Source organism: Cricetulus griseus (genome assembly GCF_003668045.3).
Source record: "Cricetulus griseus strain 17A/GY chromosome 1 unlocalized genomic scaffold, alternate assembly CriGri-PICRH-1.0 chr1_0, whole genome shotgun sequence".
Lineage (NCBI taxonomy): Eukaryota > Metazoa > Chordata > Mammalia > Rodentia > Cricetidae > Cricetulus > Cricetulus griseus.
The window spans coordinates 259,611,452-259,631,985 of NW_023276806.1; the positions used below are offsets into that span (position 1 = coordinate 259,611,452).

General features: G+C 48.3%; 1 protein-coding gene across 2 annotated transcripts; it reads right to left on the reverse strand.

The window, feature by feature from the left end:
* Positions 1-2,284: 2,284 nt before the first annotated feature.
* Rsph1 (radial spoke head component 1) lies at positions 2,285-18,254 on the reverse strand. Of its 2 annotated transcripts, XM_027394394.2 has the most exons (9): positions 18,201-18,254; positions 16,989-17,102; positions 16,781-16,886; positions 10,441-10,531; positions 9,831-9,966; positions 6,351-6,422; positions 4,819-4,978; positions 4,059-4,193; positions 2,285-2,328 (listed from the first exon to the last, which is right to left on the reverse strand). In XM_027394394.2, the coding sequence occupies exons 1-9, from the start codon at positions 18,252-18,254 to the stop codon at positions 2,285-2,287; spliced, it is 912 nt and encodes a 303-aa protein (XP_027250195.1). The 2 variants fall into 2 exon arrangements, with proteins under 2 accessions (XP_027250195.1, XP_035306232.1); XM_035450341.1 differs by lacking the exon at positions 16,989-17,102.
* Between the last annotated feature and the right edge of the window lie 2,280 nt (positions 18,255-20,534).

Genomic DNA, 20,534 nt, shown 5'->3' on the forward strand with positions numbered 1-20,534 from the left:
ACCTGAGGGGGAGGACAGGTGGTAACTGACCCAAGTCTCCCTGTGCGTCCAGCAGAGGGCAGCTTTTAGCATGATCCATGCCTCTGACTAGAAGAAGCACAGAGAGGTTTATTCCATGGTCCCATGACCAACAGCAGTGATGGAGCTCCTCAGCTGTGTCCATGACTGATGGGGAATATTATTTTAAGGTGTACTGCTTTTGTTTATGCTGCATTTGTTTAACTCTGTGAGGCTGTGTTACTGTGCCTGTCTAAAACACCTAATGGTCTAATAAAGCGCTGTACGGCCAATAGCGACACAGGAGAGAGGAATGGGCGGGGCTGGCAGGCAGAGAGGAAGAGCAATCTTGGAGAAAGGGATCTGGGAATGAGAGGGAAGGAGGAGGACTTCAGGAGCTAGTCACCCAGCTACCCAGCCACCCAGCCAGACATGGAGTAAGAAGGAACGAAAAGGTATACCAGAAAAGAGAGAGAGAAAAGCTCCAAGGCCAAAGACAGATGGGATAATTTAAGTTAAAAGCTGGCAAGAAACAAGCATTCATAACTAAGAATAAGCCTCCACGTGTGATTTATTTGGGAGCTGGTTGTTGCGCCTGCCAAAAAGCCAAAAAGTAAAACGGCACACGTGACTATTACAGTATTTGAATGACTGACTCCCTGCTTAAGGGCTATTTGGAGGAGCAGTTGGGAAAGGTGTTGTTAGCCAGATTCCTTCACGGGAGCCAGGTTCTGCTGTGGCACCAGAAGTCCAGGGCTGTCATTCCACGAGTTCCAGGTGAGTCATCCCCTCTCTTCAGTTCTTGTCAGTAACTCCTGGGCCCCCACCCACCTCCCTCCTCCCATCGTTCTGCCCTCCTTCCTTTTCTCCAGGGCACAGTCTCAGGATGCCCCGTGCTGACCTTGTTGGATTGTCTGCCCTCTGCCCCAACTCCAAACAGTCTTCTAATGGCAGCCCATCTAATAACCGTGTTCATAGAATAAGCAAATAGGGATAATCCCTGAGTATCGTTGCACAATGTATGGTCTCAGCTGCTGTTTTTAATGTGGTAATGAAACTCCTGTAGCCCAGTTACAACACGCTTTATGATGTTGATAACACAGCCTGCAATTTGTTAAGTCCACAACTTTCTTGAACTTATGAAAAAAATCGGTCTTGCATTTTTCATAAAGGTCATAAAATCCAGAAATTTGTGTAATCTGTTTCTCTATATTCCTAAAAACCCAAATAGTAGAAAATTCCTCTGCAATAAATCTTTTATCCAGCAGATGCTCCATGAGACACTATGAGGAGGCAAGGTGGGGTGATTTTAGGAGGCTGAGGACCTGAGGAGCTAGGGGGTAGGCTATTCTGAGGTGGCGTCCTCACCTGGGATTTAAGACTTACTGTGTGACTCCAATACTGAGAGACTCCAATAATCAGTCACCATTTTACTGACTGAGGTCTGAGCAAGGATGAGTCAACCCTGGTGAACCCAGAATGCTTCACACTTCTGCAGCAATGTCTCCAGGAAATGAGAGATGCGGGAATGGATGGATTGTTTGCAGCAGATGCTGCCATTCCCTAGCACCCTGTCCCGCAGAGTCTAGGGGACAATGAGAAGAAATGTGCTGGGCAGTCCGGAGAGCTCGGAGCCTGCTGTGCGTAGAGCCACGGCTCAGTGTTGGAGCTGACTGTCTCCATCTCACTGGGCGAGATGAAGCACTTCTGAGCAACTGGAGGGAAGAGGAGGTGAAACTGTGTGGGATGCGATTCGAGGTTTCTGCTTTAGCCCCAGGAACAATGCTGAGGAAACAGAACAACAGTTCAAGGGAGGGAAGGGAGACACCACGTGTGAGTTTATAAGGCCCTTGACCAAGATGAACTAGGCAGGGAACTGCACTTTGCCATTGAACCTGAAGGGGGCGCTCACCACCAATGCCTGTGAGTGGCTTGCTCAGCCTATGGCAGGGACCATCCTGGGAAGGAGAGAGCCTGAGGATGTAGGCAGATGGCCTTCTTACAGAGTCTGGGGCACACTCTGGATGCACACGGGAGAGAGGGGCACGCCGGAAGTCCACACCCCTTCACCCCCTCCGAGGAGGATGCCCACAAGCCGCTGGAAACCAGTCCACGGAAGCTGTGGCGGAGGCTCCTTCGCAAACACTGAACACTGGGAGATTTATTTCCAACAACAACAAAACTAACAACTGAGAAAGAAAGGTTGCCAGCTGGTCGGGTGCTAACCCCAGCTGACTGGATTAACTAAGGCACGGCTGGTGTGTTTGTGTTCTTCACCCCCTCCATCTTAGTCCTGGAGGTCTGACTGTTCTTCGTCAAGGGTCACATTTCCTGGGAAGAAAGGAAAACGCAAGAGAAACATAAAAGTTAATGATTAAAAACAAAACAAAACAAACAAACAAAACGATTACAGCTGTTTAAGCAGTTAGCCCTGTTTCCTGCAGGCATTCGGGTCCCTGGGCAAAGGACTCAGGGACAAGCTCCTGAGCTAAGGCTCCTCCTCCTATCAGAGACCAGACATCATCCACTAAACTCAGCCTCCCGGGACCTGGTCCTAAGCATTCTTCATCTTTATTTCCACCCCTTCTTTCTTACTCCTACATTGGTTTTTGGGTTGCTCATCTTCCACTGGTCCCCCTGGTTCTCGAGCCTGAATGCTCCCCAAGGCCCCTCAGTCACACGCCCAGATCTGAGGATCCGGTCCAAAGTCCACCATGAGAAGTCGAGAGAGGATGCAGGAGAAGACCCCGACCCCTTCCCCCAGGACCCCCTCCCCCAGACTTCAGGAATCTCCTCCCACCCCCATTCTGCTCTTTCTCACTGCCTCTCAGCCTCTCCATCATCTGGAGCTGATCCCTCCTGGAAATATTTCCAGTTCTTGTCCTGGATGATTTGTCACCTCTCCTCGAAACATGGTGACGGTCCTTAACACTCCATAGTGAAATCGTGGACAGGGACAGCTCTGGATGCCCTCTCTGCCCCTCCACCCCACACTGTGTGTGCCAACCACCCAGGGGTGTATGCAATTGTGCAGGTGTAACCTGTCAGAGCCTGCTCAACGGATGCTGCCTCTTAGGTATTACAGTGTTCACATTAGTTATTGCTGGGAAAAGTCTAAGTCCACGCGTTACATAGAAAACTAGTTTTGCCTGATTTTGTTTCCAATATTTTTTAAAGAATGGGAAATATGCTCATTCTTAATTTACAGCCAAATTCAAATCAAAAGGAGCCCAGTGGTGGTTTGAATGAAAATGGCCCCATAGACCCATAGGGAGTGTCACTATTAGGAGGTGTGGCCTTGTTGGAGGGAGTGGGGGGGGAGAGCTGCTTTTAGGTTTCACAAGCTCAAGGCCGGCCCAGTGGCTCACTCTTCTTGCTGCCTACCTGCCAATTTGGATGTAGAATTCTTGGTTCAATTGTAGAATTCCTACTCCAGCACCTGTTCCCCACCACGATGATCACAGACTAAACCTCTGAACTGTAAGCCAGCCCCAATTGAGTGCTATGGTCATGGTGTCTCTTCACAGCAATAGAAACTCTACCCAGGCTGCTCCCTGTAGCCAGGGGAGTTGGCAGCCTCGGGTACACAGGCTGTCCCTAAGCCCTCTCCTGAGAACAAGACCAGATTTACCCTAGGAGATGAGAGGTCCATCTGATTCAATCAAAGGAACCCCGGTGGGGAAAGATTTTGCAAAGATTCCAAGGAACCCAAGGTGGGACTCCCCCCACCCCCCCACCCCCTGTGGACTGTGGAGGTTTAAGTTTCTAGATTGTCTCTCTCTCTAAACCACTTTGACAGAACTATTCCCAACCACATCTAATTTTCCCCCTCTGGGGAAAGCATTAAGAACTGGTCACACCAGGCCAGTTCCTGCCGTGGCCGGGCTCAACTGGGAGACAAGCTGGACTTCAGGTGGACTTATGCTGGTCTCCCCAGGCTCATTCATGCCCCTTGCCCTGGCCTGAGGATAGTGCAGTGGAGGAAGGAGAAGCCTGCTCCTCCTGAGGTGTGTGTCTGGCCTCACACAGGCTCGCCCACTCTGCAGGGCAAACATTCTTACCCTGGTCAATGTCGTAATTGTTCTCTCGGCCCTCCTCTCTGAACGTGTCTAAGTCTTCCTCGGTGGTCCTCATCTCCATCTCGCCCTCAAAACCTTCTGTTACACCCTGGGCTTCATCTGAGGGTTCACCCGCACCTGGGATGAAGACAGTGATGGATGGTCAAGTGAGGTCACCAGGGAACATGAGTGCAGATGTGTGTCAAGTGGGCCCCCTCGTCTGCCCAGCAATGTCTCCTGCTCCTGAGAATGGGGCCTCCTTTCCCAGCCCCCAGGCTCCAGCCCAGGCCTGGCCATCAGATCACCCTGCCCCATCTCCCAACTTTCTCCCCAAGACCACTGTAAAATGGATACAGAGAAATGCTGCCCCCATCCTTCTTCCAACAGGGATATGTGGCCCTATTTGCTATTGGCTGCCCAACCCAAGTCACACCCACAGAGAAGCACTGCCAAGTGAACTCTGGCTGCTGGGGAATCCTCCAAGGTTGCTGAGGTCTACCTCATAGCTGGACACATCCTCCATCCAGCTGGTCTGCATTCTTCCCCTCTATTCCTTGGGAGACTCCCACCCCAAACACTTGCCCTTAGTGCATCCTCCACTCAAACTGACCCAGAGGCCATTTCCCAGAGAGACTAGCTACATCAGGGCTGAGGACAGGTGGGCATGTCCCTAACAACCCCAAGGTGTTTGCCCTAACAACCCAGGAGCACTTGCCCTCACAACCCTGGATGCCTGCCCTGACAACCCCGGGGCGTTCTGTACCAGCAGCTCCAGGTGCTTCTTCCTGGCCTGCTCCCTCAGCAGGAGGTTGCTCCTCAGAGAGGGTCGGAGTCCACAGCGCCAATTCTGTGATCTTGATAGCTTTCCATTTTGGAACAATACTCACTAATGCCTCCTCCTCCTCCTCCTCTTCTCCTCTTTCCTATTTTAAGTACAAAAAGACAAAGTCATCAATACTGCTATTATCTGGTCTGGAATGTTAAATGCCCACAGGAAATAGATGGGTTCTGAACTGGGGCTTGAGCCTTTCGGTGACACCATTCCTGACCAGAACAATTGTGACTACCGGTGGCATCATCTAAGAGCTGAAGACAGATCTGACACGAGCCAGACAAGATGGGAAGCCACAGAGCAGAGCCAAGACACTGTGGGGCGGGGGGCGGCTCTCAGGCTCCTCATGTCCCTCAGAAGCTGAGGATGATGGAGGAGACAAGGGTTTCAAACCTTACTACTCTCCAGTCCCAAGCTCTTGCATGTAAATCATAAAGTAACACCCACTTAAAGTCCTAAGATGTCCACATGATGGCAGGGAAATGCACAAACACGGGGGCTCTCCCGACATGGGTACAGAGATCAAATTCAACAAAAGTGGACTGTGAGGTCAACATTCACAAACATATAATTTCTCCAGGGATTGGAGCCAACATGCGTCAATTTTATTTCATTTAAATTCTTTAATTATTACTCATATCTACGTATCCATCCCCCCATTCCCTTGCCCTCCCATCCTCCCATGTTCCAACCCCCCCAACCCATCCCACAACTCCTCCCCAGGGATAGTGAGGCCCTCCATCAGGGACCTTCAGAGTCTGTCGTATCATTTGGGGGAGGGCCTAGGCCCTCCTTGCTGTATCTGGGCTGCAATAGTAAATTTTATTTTTCAGACGTGTGTCAACTCTTCAATTCTGTAGATTTTTAAAAGTTCTAGAGATCAAAACTTCAACCTAATAAGTCTGCAAAACCTCATGGACATGGGTGGGAACAGTTGTAGATGGAACTTTACTAACACTCCAGGCATACTCAGACATTAACACATCAGGAGCACACACGCAGACACCTCACACGCCTGTGCCTGAGTGCACACATCAGGAACACACAGACACCCTTAGACACCTGTACATGAGTGCCTAAGAATGATGACTGATGCCAGCCAGAGACTGTCAATCTGGTATTAACGTCTGTGCTAAATGTAACAAAGGAATCTATTTACTAACTAGGCCTTAAGAGCAGCTCACTCATGCGACATGAACAGCCACCTGACATTGGTGCTGACGGTTACTGTATTCAGCTGCCATTCTGGGACTTACACCTGCTGGGACGCAAGGTTAACTGGTTCCTAGCCACAAAATTTAGCTCTGACTCCTGCAGGCGTTGTGAAACGACATGGATCATTTCGGCAGCTGAGCTGCTCGGGAGCAAGCGCAAAGCCAATCACCTTTTACCTAGTGGGATCAATGTGACCGGGCAGATATTTGGCCCTTGGACACAGAGGCTATGTGTATTCTTCAACTTACCATATCTGTTAGGCGATATTCCCCATGCTGTTCACATCCGATGTCAAACAAGTACTTTCCAGGACCGACAGGCTGTGGGGAGAAAGGAGCTCAATGCACTTTATTCTTCACGGTCAACATGGAACAGAAAGTACAAAAGGCTTCCTAAGTGCCATGCCTGGAGAGCCCACCTGAGTGACCTCACCGTGCAAAGTCTGAGATCGGTTACAGAACGCTTTCATCAACTGATGGCTAATGGAACTGTTAAAGGGTTCGTTTTTGAAGGTTCTTGCCATGTTTTACTGCATTTAAAAAGTAGTCAGAAATATAGCCACTGTGGAACCTGTAATAAATCTATGGGCAGACCGGCTAGAGAGAAGCTGTCTTCCCATGATTTGATGTTTGTGGTAACACTGGATTTAGTGCAAAGTATTTTTAAATCATTTATTTACTCAGTGATGGGAGTGGGGTACACATGTCACAGCTTGTGTGTGGCAGTCAGAGGACAAGTTTCAGGAGTCTGTTCTCTCCTGCCACTGTATGGGACCTGGGTATCAAATTCGAGTTGTTAGGCTTGACAGCAGATCCCTTTACCCCCTGATCCACCTCACTGGTTTTTGGTTTTGTTTCTTTTTGTTGTTTTTTTTTGTCTTTGTTTTGTTTTTGTTTTGTTTTTTTTTTTTAAATAAAAACCTGGTCACAGTGACACGCACTGTCAACACTTTGACTTAGAAACCGAGTGTGAACCACTCTGCAGATTCACAAATGTTTTCCCACATCAACAGTTATCAAGCTGACGTTTGATTTCACCTTGGACCATGAATTATAATGTGCCATACTTGTTTACTGGTGTTCACCGTTGCTATGCCAACGCTGTTCTTTGTCCAGGCGTTAACATGAGCACGAATTTTGTTGTATTTTGACGCTGTCTCAGTAGCTCAGGGTGGCTCCAAATCTCTTAGCTGTATACCTACACCGACACACTGTGCTGTCAATTCGCTAATCATTACTCTCTCTCTCTCTCTCTTGTGAAACTAAATCCATTTTTCCCTGTGAGTCTGCTTAGGGGCTCTTTCCTCATTTCTGCATCTGTAGATAGTCACCTATTTTGATTAGTTTCGTTTGTGTTGACATTTAAATATTCCTTCCGGAAAATACCTTTCTCTCTTTGCTGAAGGACAAACTAATTTTACTGTTCCCTATCTCTTTTATAAAGTGGTAAAGCAACTAAGACTTCAAAAATATAGCCGTTAGCGGTTCCCTCAGCCGTTCGTTGACAGTAGCATCTGTCACCTTCCCAGACTTCGCTACCCAGTGATGTGATTGGGGTGAGCTTATCTAGTTATCTAGTTCCTCAGCCCATTTTTGCCCCTCATTTCCTCATTAACTGCCAGCAATGTCCTGACTGAGTGTTCAATGACTTGATCTCCTTCTAGTCCTCCTCCTATCTCCATCCCTCCTCATCCTGCTTAAATGACTTATCAGCAAGGACAGTGATGGGAGAACTTGTGAGAAAGAAACACAAGTGCTTAGAGGGTAAAAGATGCCTGGCAGAAAAAATGCAAGGGATGTAGCAGATAGATCCAGTGTCAAGAGAACCCTCAATGGGGACTCAGGTTCTGTTGGTGAGGGAGTAAAAATTGTGCATCTTTTCAAGACAACGGACCGTGTTTATGGTGTTTCAGAAGAGCAGCCGTTACAGTCAGCAATCCTGCCATCTAGCTGTGATGGCTCATCCTGATTGTCAACTTGCCATGCCTGTGAAGAAGGAACCTCCAGTAAAGAGGCACCCTGTCAGATTGGTCTATGGGGCATTTTTTTTTAATTGTTAATTGATGTAAGAGGGCCCAGTCCGCTGTGGGTATCGCCATCCCCAGGCAGGTGAGCCAGAGCTGTATAAGAAAGATAGCAATCATGGCCCAAGAAGACAGTAAGCAGTGTTCCTTCATGGTCTCTGTTTCAAGCTCTTCCCCTGCTGGAGCTTCCACTGCCCCCTTCAGTTCCTGCTCTGATTTTCTTCAACAATGGGCTATGATCTGTGAGATGAAACAAACCCTTTCCTCCCTAAGCTGCATTTGGTCGTGGTGTTTACCCAACAGAAAGGTAACTAGGATTCCAGTCTATATAAAGGCATTTATCAAAAGACAAAATGACAATCAAGTTAAGTCTACTGGCTTTCATTCTACGGTCAGGCACAACCTCCATCTATAGGATGGAACGTGTTTTCAGGTGAGTGGGGTGGGGTTCTAACAGGCCAGCTAACAATAGCAGAAACACAGAAGGAACATAGCTTAGGCCATTTTGAAGCTCCTTTCCCTTTAAGGGTCAGAGCAGAAGGGATGCCCTCACCCTGCACCTGGAAAACCTACTAGGGATCTGGTTCCTCGGGTCAAAAGGCTTGCTTGTATTATGGAACAGAATGGCCGCGTGGGGGACCATTCGAGGTGTGGCCTGCTGAGCCAAGGCAGGAGCTCTGTCTAGACCAGGGATGCGGGGAGGGTGGATCTCTGCATTTTATCCCACATGCCCAGATGTGCAAAATGATAGAACGTGTGCCTTTGTGTCCTGGTACCTCACCAACTCTCAAAACTGAGTCTGCATAAGTGCTCTGTGTGTGTGTGTGTGTGTGTGTGTGTTGTGTGTGTGTGTGTGTGTGTGTGTGTGTATGTGTGTGGTGGACAGAGGTCCTGAGGGAGGAGTAGGGGAGGGGCAGCTGGGGAGTGGGGTGATGGCTAGCATAACACACTTTACAATTTGGGTGTTCTTGCATGGTTTGTATAACTGTAAGCTTTTTACTGACAGAGCAAAGCCTCCAAGTTTGCTCTCCCTTTTCAGACTGTCTAGTCTAGAGTATTGATTTCCCCAACCATTGAGGCTTAAGTTAACGTAAATGAAACAGGGCACTTCTCTGAAGAGAAGTGATGAAGATAGCTGACCAAACCCCGTGTCAGCTTCCATATCAGTGTGCTCAGCAAACTCTCTTTTTGGGGAGTCTCCCTCCACCCCTGAGCAATGCCAGCTGGAGTGAATGCCTGGGTAGAAGGCTTGCAATTATTGAGTTTCCCTCATCTTGCTCACTTTGCACAAAACAGCCACCAGGCAGAGCCCACTGAACAGCAGCCGGTGAACATGTGGAGGTCTCCAGACCCAGGGCAAACACTTTGGGCCCTTCAAGCCCTCCTAACCAGGAATGGCAGGCTGGCCTCTAGCACGAGGGGAGCTCTAGGATAGCCTTCCCACTCCACATGGTTTACCACAGAACAAGAGCACACACAGAACAACAGAAGACGCCCTGGTACCAAGGGCACTGACTTAATAGAGATACAAAGTGCTACCGGGGTTCAGGGAAACAGGCCCAGCTATCTGCTTCTACCCCACCCCAACCCACTCTGTGCTCTGTGGGCATCAGAAGAGCTTGGAGTAATGCAGCTGTCCTCGGCTGGTGGGAACTGAAGGGCCCCCTCCGAATGTTTAGTGTTAGTACATGGCACACTGACTTACGTTTTTGTTCATGAACTTGCCCTGGTACCTGTGGTTCAGGTGGATGAGCTCGGCAGCGCCCTCCTGCTGCCCGTTCACCCAGCTGCCGACGTACTTACTGCCAGTCTCTGCATAGAAGTAGGTGCCTTGCCCATGCCTGGTGAAGACAAGACAGGGGCACATGGTCACTGTCTAATATGGAGCACTGATCCTAAGACTGGGGGAGGGGGACATAAGTAGATGCCAGCTCATAGGCAACTGGTTTCCAGTATCTGTGTCCACTTGAAGGCTTGGCATGTCACCCCACTCATTCGACATTAGCATTAGCATGAGCCAGCATCATCTAAGGCATAGGGGCCGGCTGCCTGCACATGAACCAATTTCCCCGGGGAAGGGATGCTTGACCTCTGTCCACCAGATTGACCCTCTGTGTCTTCACTCCCTGAGGCTGTGGACGGAGGGTCCGTGTGTCCTGGCCCAGTATGGGGAGAAGTCGTCCCTCCTCTGCCGCTCTGAGCAGCACCTCCCCTAGATGCCCTGCATCGAGGAACAGCCCCAAGTGGCCACCATCCTGTTCTTACACCACACATGGACACCACCCTCACCCCGAGATTACAGGTAGAAGCCAAACCTTTGATGAGAGAACCACTCCCCTGTGTAGGTGTCGTTATTGACATAGTAGTACACGCCATGGCCATGCCTCTGGTCATCTGCCCAGTCCCCTGCAAAGGACAACACACACGCACAAAGCCAGGTAAAAAGAAGGGACTGATACCATGGCCCCTGCTAGTCCAACAGGATCCAAGCAATGTGTTCTGCAAAAGAGAGAGCTTTATAACCTTATAGCCATAGAGCTAAGCCTGCAGTCTCTCTCTTCTCTGACTTCCCTCCACACCCCCTTCTTGTGCCAGCTTCAGGGAGAGCTAGCTAAGGAGGGCCAAGTTAGGAGCCCAGGGACACAGATCTGGAGGGTGTATGCATGTGATGTGAGCCCCAGTCACTTTTGTGCTTTTACAAGTTGGTTCACTTATTGTCAAGGTTCAAACAAGCTCATCTGATGCACTGCCAGTGATCCCAGCCATACTCCATTAGCCTTACAGGTGCTTGACAACTCAGCCCCATCTCCAGGGTGTGTTTGTTGGTCTAGCCTCAGCACTCACTCTGTCTCCCACCTGAGCACCTGGTTCCAAGGCTGCCCTCTTGCCAGCTCCTTTCCTCTACCTCACACGTTCCCTTTCCTGGCCTGGGTGACCTGCCCACTCCCCTCTGTGTGGGTGGGTCCTGCTAATTTCTCCTTAGGGAAAACCCTAACACTGGAAAAACAGCATGAAGTTTGGAACACTTTGGCTTGACAACAAGGTCAGAAACAAACTGTGTTGTCAGCCAAAGGGGATTTGAAATCAGTCTCTCAAAAACTCTTTTTTTTTAAAAAGATTTTATTTATTAAGTGTACAGTATTCTGCCTGCATGTGCCCTGCAGGCCAGAAGAAGGCACCAGATCTCATTCAAGGTGGTTGTGAGCCACCATGTGGTTGCCGGGAATTGAACTCAGGACCTTTGGAACAACAGCCAGTGCTCCTAACCTCTGAGCCATCTCTCCAGCTCCCTCAAAAACTCTCCAACTCTTACAGCTCACACAGGAAAGACACCAACCAGTAGTGGGTTCCCAAGGTGGACATTACCTAAAACCTCACATATGACCAAGAGCAAAACAGCACACAGAAAGAACTTTCTAGAATACTTACTGCATGAAACTTCCTAGAATTGAATTATGAATAATTCAAAACTAATTGAGATCAGTTTGTTTCAAAAGAACAGAATAGTCTTCTAGTCTTGCTACAGAAAACAATGCAAACTGTTTTCTTATGGAAAGAATACTGGCTAGTGCCAGCAGAAGATGTCTGCCTTGCCCGTGGAAGAGCCCGGATTCGACCCCAGTGCTAAAGAAAAGCCAAAACAGTAGGGGAAAAAACTACTCTAGAATTCTATCAGGATGTCTACCATTAATTAAAAACACACCCCAGGATGCCTGCTTAAATTCTGTGTTGTTTATGGCACTTAATTTTTTTTTTTTTTTTTTTTTTTTTTTTTTTTTTTTTGGTTTTTCGAGACAGGGTTTCTCTGTGTAGCTTTGGAGCCTATCCTGGCACTTGCTCTGGAGACCAGGCTGGCCTCGAACTCACAGAGATCTGCCTGCCTCTGCCTCCAGAGTGCTGGGGTTTTTTTTGTTTTGTTTTTGGTTTTTTTTTTTAAGATTTTTTTTTTTAATTTATTACGTATACAGTCTGCTGCCTGCATGCCAGCAGAGGGCACCAGATCTCATTCAAGGTGGTTGTGAGCCACCATGTGGTTGCTGGGAATTGAACTCAGGACCTCTGGAAGAACAGTCAGTGCTCTTAACCGTTGAGCCATCTCTCCAGCGAAAATTCACTTTTATAGCAACTTTATATCCTTCCCCTTAAAGAGGACCCTAGAATGTGTGTAGACTTCTGGCTTACACAAACGCTAGAAACACTTCCATATACACTAAAAGAGCACACACTATGCTAACAAAATGTTAATTATCCAAACTCAAACTGTCCATTTTCATGAACAAACCCCAAAGTTTAGCCAAAACTAGGAATTGTATAGAATTTTCCTCACTTTTTCAATATTTACTTAACAAAACATTCTGGCCACCTTATGAGCTAGAACATCTGCACAAATGGACAACACATGACCCCACTAGCCAGATGAAGATAGAGGCCAACACGGATGTGACCAGCAGCCTGGGGTAGAGGCAAGAGCAGGACTTCAGATGGCTCAGCACAGAGCAGCCTCGCCAGACATACACAGAGATGGGGGTAGCAATTGATACAGGTTCAGAAAGAGGACTAGGTCCCATGATAACATGGGAAACACGAGCAAGAGAGATGGAGAATCCAAAAATTAAGATAATTAAAAATTATGGGCTGGAGAGATGGCTCAGAGGTTAAGAGCACTGCCTGCTCTTCCAGAAATCCTGAGTTCAATTCCCAGCAACCACATGGTGGCTCACAACCATCCTTTATGAGATCTGGTGCCCTCTTCTGGTGTGCAGATATACATGGAAGCAGAATATTGTATACATAATAAGTAAATAAAATCTTTAAAAAATATATATATATACATATATATTATATATATATATATATATATATATATATATATATTTGGTGCCAGGTCTGTAGTGATAGCGGGACAGCCCACACCATGGCCAAAACAGATCTGGGGGCTGTCCCGGACCTTCATTGGCAGCATTGTATCCAAATCTACAGCATCTGCCAGTTTCTGCAGTGGAATATTCCCACTGAGGCCAATTTGGAGCTGTTTATGGAGCTGCAAGAAATGCAAAATTGGCCTCTGTGAGATACTTGTTGTTGCTGCAACACACCCTGGGGCAAAGAGGCCACAGCTGGAACAGTTGCTTCAGATGGTTTCCTTCCCCCAAAAAAGACCATAACAAAAGGAACCCATCTCTCTTCTCCCTCCCTTAGGAGCCAGGCTCCAGGCTGGCATGACAAGAAAAACATGTATTTTGCAGAAATGTTTCAAAAGTGAAATCGGACACTTAAACTGCAAACATGCTAGATTTCATGTTGGTGAGGACCCATGAACACATGCTGCACCACTTGAGAAACTTGTCGGAGGCTCCACCCAGCCCAGGAAACACCATGCAATGGAGTGGCTGCTTAGAGGAAGGTGGGCTACAGCCTGCTGCAGGCTTCAATGGCCAGGAATCAAGGCTCGGGAATGGCATTTAGAAACATAGTATTCCTGTTTAACTTTTTTTTTTTTTTGAAATTTTCTAAACAGTTCTTTCTTACCCTCATCATCCTTGGTCTTCTCACCAGACCTGGAGAGTGTGTAGGGGGCGCAATAGGGGGAGTCTGCCAACTAAACCCTTAAAACTTCTTGAACAGTGGGATTTGATGAGAGTTGGGGTTGCGGAAGGCATGTATATGCCAGCATGGCCATGCACACCAACTTCATAGGAAGAGAGGTTCACACTGGACCCTTCTAGAGCTCACACTACATAGCCATTCATCTGACAACTCATCAGCATTATTTGTAGTTTCCTTTACAGTAAACAATTAATAGTGTTTCTGTGAGTTCTGCAAGCTATAAGAGAAGATCATTGGCCAGGAAACACGGTTAGGGGGACACCTAGTTAGCAATGAGCTGGGCAGAGTGTGAGCAACCTGGGAACTTCTAGCACGAGCTCTGCATCTGAGTCGGGGGACAGCCTTGTAAGGATAAGCCTTCCCTGAGGCTATGGTAGCTGGTGCCATGATTGAACTGACTCCTTGGAAAGTCGTCATCTGCAGAGCTGGAGGACTGCTTGGTGTGATTACTCATTCTTCAGCTCACAGTTTTGTGTGTAGACTTTTTAGCTGGTTCATCTCCCCACTAAGAATTCCTGACACCTCCTCCTTCAGTGGGAAGGCACTGTACCCACACTTGGGTATGTCTTACCAGAGAACACCTCTGTGTCTCCTTATCTTCAGGCCTAAGTCTATATTAGAATATTTTTCTTTTTTATAATTTATTTTTATTTTATGTGCATTGGTGTTTCCCCTGCATGTATGTCTGTGTGAAGGTGTCAGATCCCCTGGAACTGGAGATACAGACAGTTGTGAGTTGCCATGTGGATGCTGGGAATTGAACCTGGGTCCCCTGAAAGAACAGCTAGTGCTCTTAACTACTGGGCCATTTCTCCAGCCCCTAAAATATCTTTAGTAGGATCCCCAACTCTGCTTCAAACAAAGACTTCCTGAGCACCTCTCTCCCCTTTTGATGTTCTTTATATGTAACCCAAATTGTATTAACATCTACACTAAGATCAAAAGTGACAACAAGATTAGCCTCCCAGGGATCTGGGAAGAATTAAATTAAGCCCTGAATCAAATTGTTCAAAGCTCATTAAAAAGCAGATGGTGCTTCTGGTCGACCAAGCCTGCTAAGGTTTAGGAATGAAACAATTTAAGTCCCATGTCTAATGCATAGACACAGACGTCTCTGCCCCATCTTGGAATCTGGGAGAACCCCCTTCCTTTGCCTCCTTTGCTATCTGTTAGTTTTAGTTTTATCTGGAGCAGGGAGAATAACTGCTGTGGTTTGGATAGGTGGCCCCGAAAGCCATGTGTGGAGGCTTGGTCCCCAACTACAGTATTGTTGGGAGGTATGGAACCTTGGAGAGATAGAACCTAGTGAAAGAAGCCAGGTCATTGGGGAGGGGGGCATGCCCATCCAGCCTCCCTCTGTTTCCTGGCCACCATGAGGTGAGCAGCTGGGTCTATGGAAGACTCCCACCATGGTGTTTTGCCTTGCCACAGGTTCACATGTCTATGAACTAAAATCAGGGGCTGGACAGGTGGTTTAGTGGCTAAGAGCACTTGCTGCTCTTGCAGAGGACCTGATTCAGTTCCCAGCACCCACATGGTGGTTCACAGCCATCCGGAACCCCAGTACCAGAGGCTCTAATGTCCTCTTCTGGCCTCTCTGATCAATTTATGCACGTATTTCACTGGCAGGCAAGCAGGTAAAACACCCATGCATGTAAAATAAAAATAACCCAATCTTAAAATCCCTGAAAGTCAAAATAAGCCTTCCTTTCCTTGAAGATGACTATCTCAAGTGCTAGTCGTGAGAGCACAGCTTGCATTTTCAGGGTATGCCACCCTCATTGGAAGGTGATGCTCTCACACAAAGTGCATCACGGTCTTTGCCAACCAGCTGGCAATATTCCCTGGAGGCAGGAATATCCATTGATAGGTGTTACACACATATCAATCTATTCCATCCGCATGCTGCCAATAAGGAGGCTGAGACAAGGCGAGGTGACAAGCAGTGTCACACCTACTGTCTCCACAATCAAAGCTGAAGGCACAGATCTTTTTTGGAAATCAGATGGAAACTAGAAAACCCTTTCTGGGGACAAGAGGAACTGACAGTAGAGAAAAACCCAGACATACAAATCAGCATCCACTCTCTGAAGGACCACAGCCCATTTCCTGCCTTCTCCCATAGTCCTGGCTCTGGGATTAGACTTGTATTCACAGGGTGACAGTGGTACATAGGGACAGGAGGTTCTTAGAAATAAGCTAAGTCTTCCTGAGGCATGACATTAGAATGTGAAGAACTGGAGACTGGAGAAAAAAGACATCACAGTAAGGCAAAATGCCCGGATAAGAGGTCTCTAAGATCTAAAGAAACATGATCATCAGAGATGGGCAAAAACAGAAAACAACAAAGACTGCTTCAAAGGGAAGATGTCACAGGCTGCCATGGGTCTAGACCACACCCAGAGCTTCAGAGGGAGGATGCCACAGGCTGCCATGAGTCGAGACCACACCCAGAGCTTCAGAGGGAGGATGCCATAGGCTATCATGAGTCTAGGCCATACCCATAGTCTGTGCCCACCCAGCAATCCTCTCACTTACTCTAAGTCTCTGGTTTACAGGAGGGCATTGCTGCCACAGGACCAGTCATATAGGTTTTTGTTTGTTTGTTTGTTTTTGTCATTTGTCTGTTTGTTTTTGTTTTGTTTTTTGAGACAGGGTTTCTCTGTGTAGCTTTGGAGCCTGTCCTGGAACTAGCTCTTGTAGACCAGACTGGTCTCAAACTCACAGAGATTCACCTGCCTCTGCCTCCCAAGTGCTGAGATTAAAGGTGTGCGCCACCACCGCCCAGCTCCAGTCAACTGTTTAGTTACTTAAAAGACTTTCTAGCCTCTATGAAAATAGAGGAAGGAACACATTTGCTGTTGGTGGCGGTGGTGTTGAGTGGTAGATCTAGTGAACTTTTTCTTTCTTTTTTCTTTCTCTCGTTTTTTGATCTAGTGAACTTTAAGCTTTTTTATACATTTTAGTATCCACAGACAAGCTCAACGACAGAAACAGCCTATACAGCAAAAACAAAAATCACCTTCGTGGTGATTGACGGCACGTTACCTTCATATCTGGATCCATCTGGATAGATAAAGGTACCTTGACCGTGCTTTTTATTTTTAACATATTCTCCGATGTATCGGGCACCATTCTTAAATTTGTAGACCCCCTGAAACACATCGATGGTACAGTTCATGGCAGTCCTGAGTCCAGCATGCACTAAGACAATATTCAATAGAGAAAACCAGCTTCCTAGGTCACCAGTTCTGACCTGGCCATTTCTTTTTCCAAACTCGTAGTGTCCTTCATAGGTGTCTCCATTGGGCAATCTCGCTTTCCCGCGTCCGTGCCGTTCTCCTACTTCATTTCGCTCCCCGTCATATTCCTGGGCAGAAGAAATAAAGCTAATCGAGGCTTCTGTTCAATAGCACCAAACAGAAGCCAAGCATTTTACAACTAGCATACCACTAATGCCTCCCTGCTTTAAGCACTGTATTCACCTGTCACTTTGCACTGCTGAGGAGCGCAATCAAGCCTGATGGGTAGAGCCCTGCTCCAAGGTCTCACAATTAGAGCAAGTGTGCACGGAGCTTCACTTCCTCCCTCCAGCATCTGAGCCTGTGGTTAATATTGCTAAACCTAACATTGTAAACATGAATCAATGAATGGAAAATGCTAGGTGCACTATGTCATCGCAGGAATACACTTAAAGGTGGAACAGGTCCCCAGCCTCCACAGACAATTCCCTCTTTCTCCAGTCATTCGGGACTTAAAGAGCAAATACCCTAAGAGAATGGCTCTTCCTTCATCGGCTTTCTTGAGAGTCTGTGGTCTGCAGAGCTCTGTGTCCTACTGGGAAGTTCTACTACCAGGGAGAGGGGAAGGAGACACAGAGGGGAAGGAGACACGGATACCCCACTAATCTTATTTTCAAACTCTCCATTAAAGGACTTACAGTTCAAACTCTCTTGACCCTGGGACTGGAGAGGTGGCCCAGTGGTTAAGAGTATTAGCTGTGCCAAGCAGTGGTGGCCCACGCCTTGAATCCCTCAAGGCACTCAAGTAAGAGCACGCCACTGGCTGTGAGTCCCTTGCCTCCCCTCTACTGTCTACCCTAGAAAAGTGATTCCAGTGGGGTAAGACTGTTCAGAGAAACTGATCCAGACCTACATGGTGAAATCTTCAGAGCCCGGGACACCTCAGCACTGAGCAGGAGTTGCCTGGAAGCAGCCTTCTCCATCCCTTTTCTCATGCCCTCTGCCTAGAAATCTTCGCCTTTAATGGGAGGCGGGATGGGAGAGGGGAGGGGGGGTGGAAACAAGACGTCACTGCGTTTCACCTTTCAGAGCGACTTCCTGGACGCACGGCTGCCGGTGTGGCCGGCATGGTCCTGTCCCCGGCCTCTCGACCTTCTGGTTCCCACACCTCCCGCTCTGGAGCTGCGGCGCACCCCAGAAGTCCCTCCCTGGCCAGGAGCTCTCACCCCAAGATCGTTTTCTCCTTCCTCCTCTAACTCCTCGGAGCCCAAGTCCGACATGATCTGGTCTCAGCCAGAATCTCCGGAGTAGCGTCTCTATCAAGCAGGTACCAGCCACCCCCACCCGCGTCCCGCGTCGCCATGGAGACGCTGCCCGGACTGCTTGGCTCTCAGCCTAAAAGGGTGGCGAGAAAGGGAGAGACGAGAGGTGTGGGAGGAACTAAGGGCTGGGATAGTGTCCTAGCAACTGGAAGGGCATCTCTGCCAATCACCGCCCGGGAGGAGGGAGGAGCGGGGGCGGGGGAGCCCTTGGCGACTTAGTACTAGCGCAGATCTGGCATCTAACGTGGACAGTGTCATTGGACCTGGAATGTCCTCAGTGATCTGGTTTGTGAACGCCACGAGGAGCCTCCTAAAAAGCGGACCCCAAAAGGACGAGAGGCGAGTCTTAACTCTAGGCCATGCCTCAGTCCCTTGGGTCCCCCAGGGAATGCGACAGAACCTTCCAGGTTCTTCTACACTGAGATGCTTGTGGTCTCCAGAGACGTGTACACTAGAGTCTTTTCTGTTTTCCGTTAACACGTCCATGCTGGAGCGATGAACTCTGGCACAGTGACCCGGGTAAGGTTTAAGCATCTCAACCACCTCCTCTGGTGACGCCTGGGCTGTCACTTGCAGGTGACCCTGTCCTCCCTCGGGTGCCTCCTCTGGTGCCTCTGGCTTCCTCTCAAATGCCCAACCTGTCATACCACACATACAGGCCCACTCATCCTCATGGGCCCTCCTTTGCTTCTCTGGAGGGAGGAGGTGACCCTCCAGTGCCACAAGACCCTCTGGATCCCTTTCCCAATCCTATACTGTCATCTCAGGCTCAGACCTTCCTACTCCCCAACTAAGCCAGACTTTCTGCCCTCGCGTCTGGCCTCCTAACATCCCCACAACTTCCTCTGTTCAGAAATCCAAATGCACACAGGCTCCCCGTCTGTGCCCAAGCTCCCCACCCTTGCTCTAGCTACACAGCAAACAAACCAAACTACCCAGTCCTCCTGTTCCCCGCTTCCGGCATCTGCCTGGGTCAATCCAACGGACTCCCTGGAATACTTGCTTCCCCACACTGTAGCACACCAGCACACCTTTCTTCAAAGATCGTCTAGGGTGCTGTCTGCCCAATCAGCTTCAGGATGAAGACATTCTGGAGGAAGGAAGGGGGACTGGAGCCTGGAAAGGCCCTCAACTCTTATCGCCCATCCATTGTAGTGGCAGTGTAAAGCTTGAGGGTAGTTCTTCATATTTACATGACGAGTAAAAATGCAATTCGTCCCCCTCCCGTGACATGACATGCAGATGTAATGGAGAAGAAATCAGTCATGACACAGTAACTGCCTTTTAGGGCACGCCCCAGTGACCTGACTTCCTCCAGTTAGGCCCATCATCTTAAAGGTTCCACGACCTCCTACTAATGCCGCAGGCTGCCCTTAGCAAAGGCATCCAGGCTTGTTACACAGGAGGCTTCCTGAAGCACAAGACACATCATTTGACTTCTGCCCTTGCATCTTTTACCACATGAACACACAGCAAGAGAAGGTCCAGGGAAGGCCTCTAGATCCCTGGTGAGGTAGAAATAGGGATGGAGTTGTGTCTTCCAGTTTCACTTCAGAATAGAGATTTTGATGAGAAACTTAAAGTATTCTAACTAAGACAAGCAAAGGCTATTTATTCCGAGTCTTCTGAGGCAAGGGAGCCTGTGGCTATCACCTGCCTTTCGGAGGAGAACAAGGGCAGATAGCACCCTAGTGGAGAGAAGGGATGGCTCTGGCCTTGGGTCCCTGAAGCAGGAGGTTACATATTGGCCAGGGTGCGGTATTTGGCCTTCTTGGTTAGTCCTAGTTTAAAGTGGGCATAGAAATGAGCAAAGTTGCCTGCTATTAATCAAGTCTTGACCATTTTGGTTGTTACACCGGTTATTGTTTGGCTTCCTGGGTTTGGGGACAGAGAGCAGGTGGCATCCTCCAAGCCTGACTTAGAGACAGCAGCTGATTCATCAATGTGGATGTTGTTAGTTTATTTGTTTTTGAGACAGGGTGACCAAGCTGACCAGAAGTTTGCTCTGTAGTTGAACTCCCGGTCTTTCTGCTTCCATCCTCCAAGCTCCGTGATTACTATCTTGTATCACCATGCCTGGTTCAGTGTTCTGTTTTGATATACGGTCTGGCCATTGTCCATTTCTGTATCCAGCCTCTTATGTGGTTTTGCGAATTATTAAGATACTTTATGGTGCTCTTTGTTGCTTTGGGAATGTAATACTTTAAACAGTAATAACAATCATCTTATCTATTAATC

Coding starts and splice junctions, on each gene's coding strand:
- Rsph1 (XM_027394394.2), bottom strand. CDS start 18,254: ATGTCGGACTTGGGCTCCGAGGAGTTAGAGGAGGAAGGAGAAAACGAT. Junction 4,979..6,350: donor AATATCGCCTAACAGATATG/GTAAGTTGAAGA, acceptor TACTTAAAATAG/GAAAGAGGAGAAGAGGAGGA. Junction 4,194..4,818: donor AGAAGCACCTGGAGCTGCTG/GTACAGAACGCC, acceptor TCTTCATCCCAG/GTGCGGGTGAACCCTCAGAT.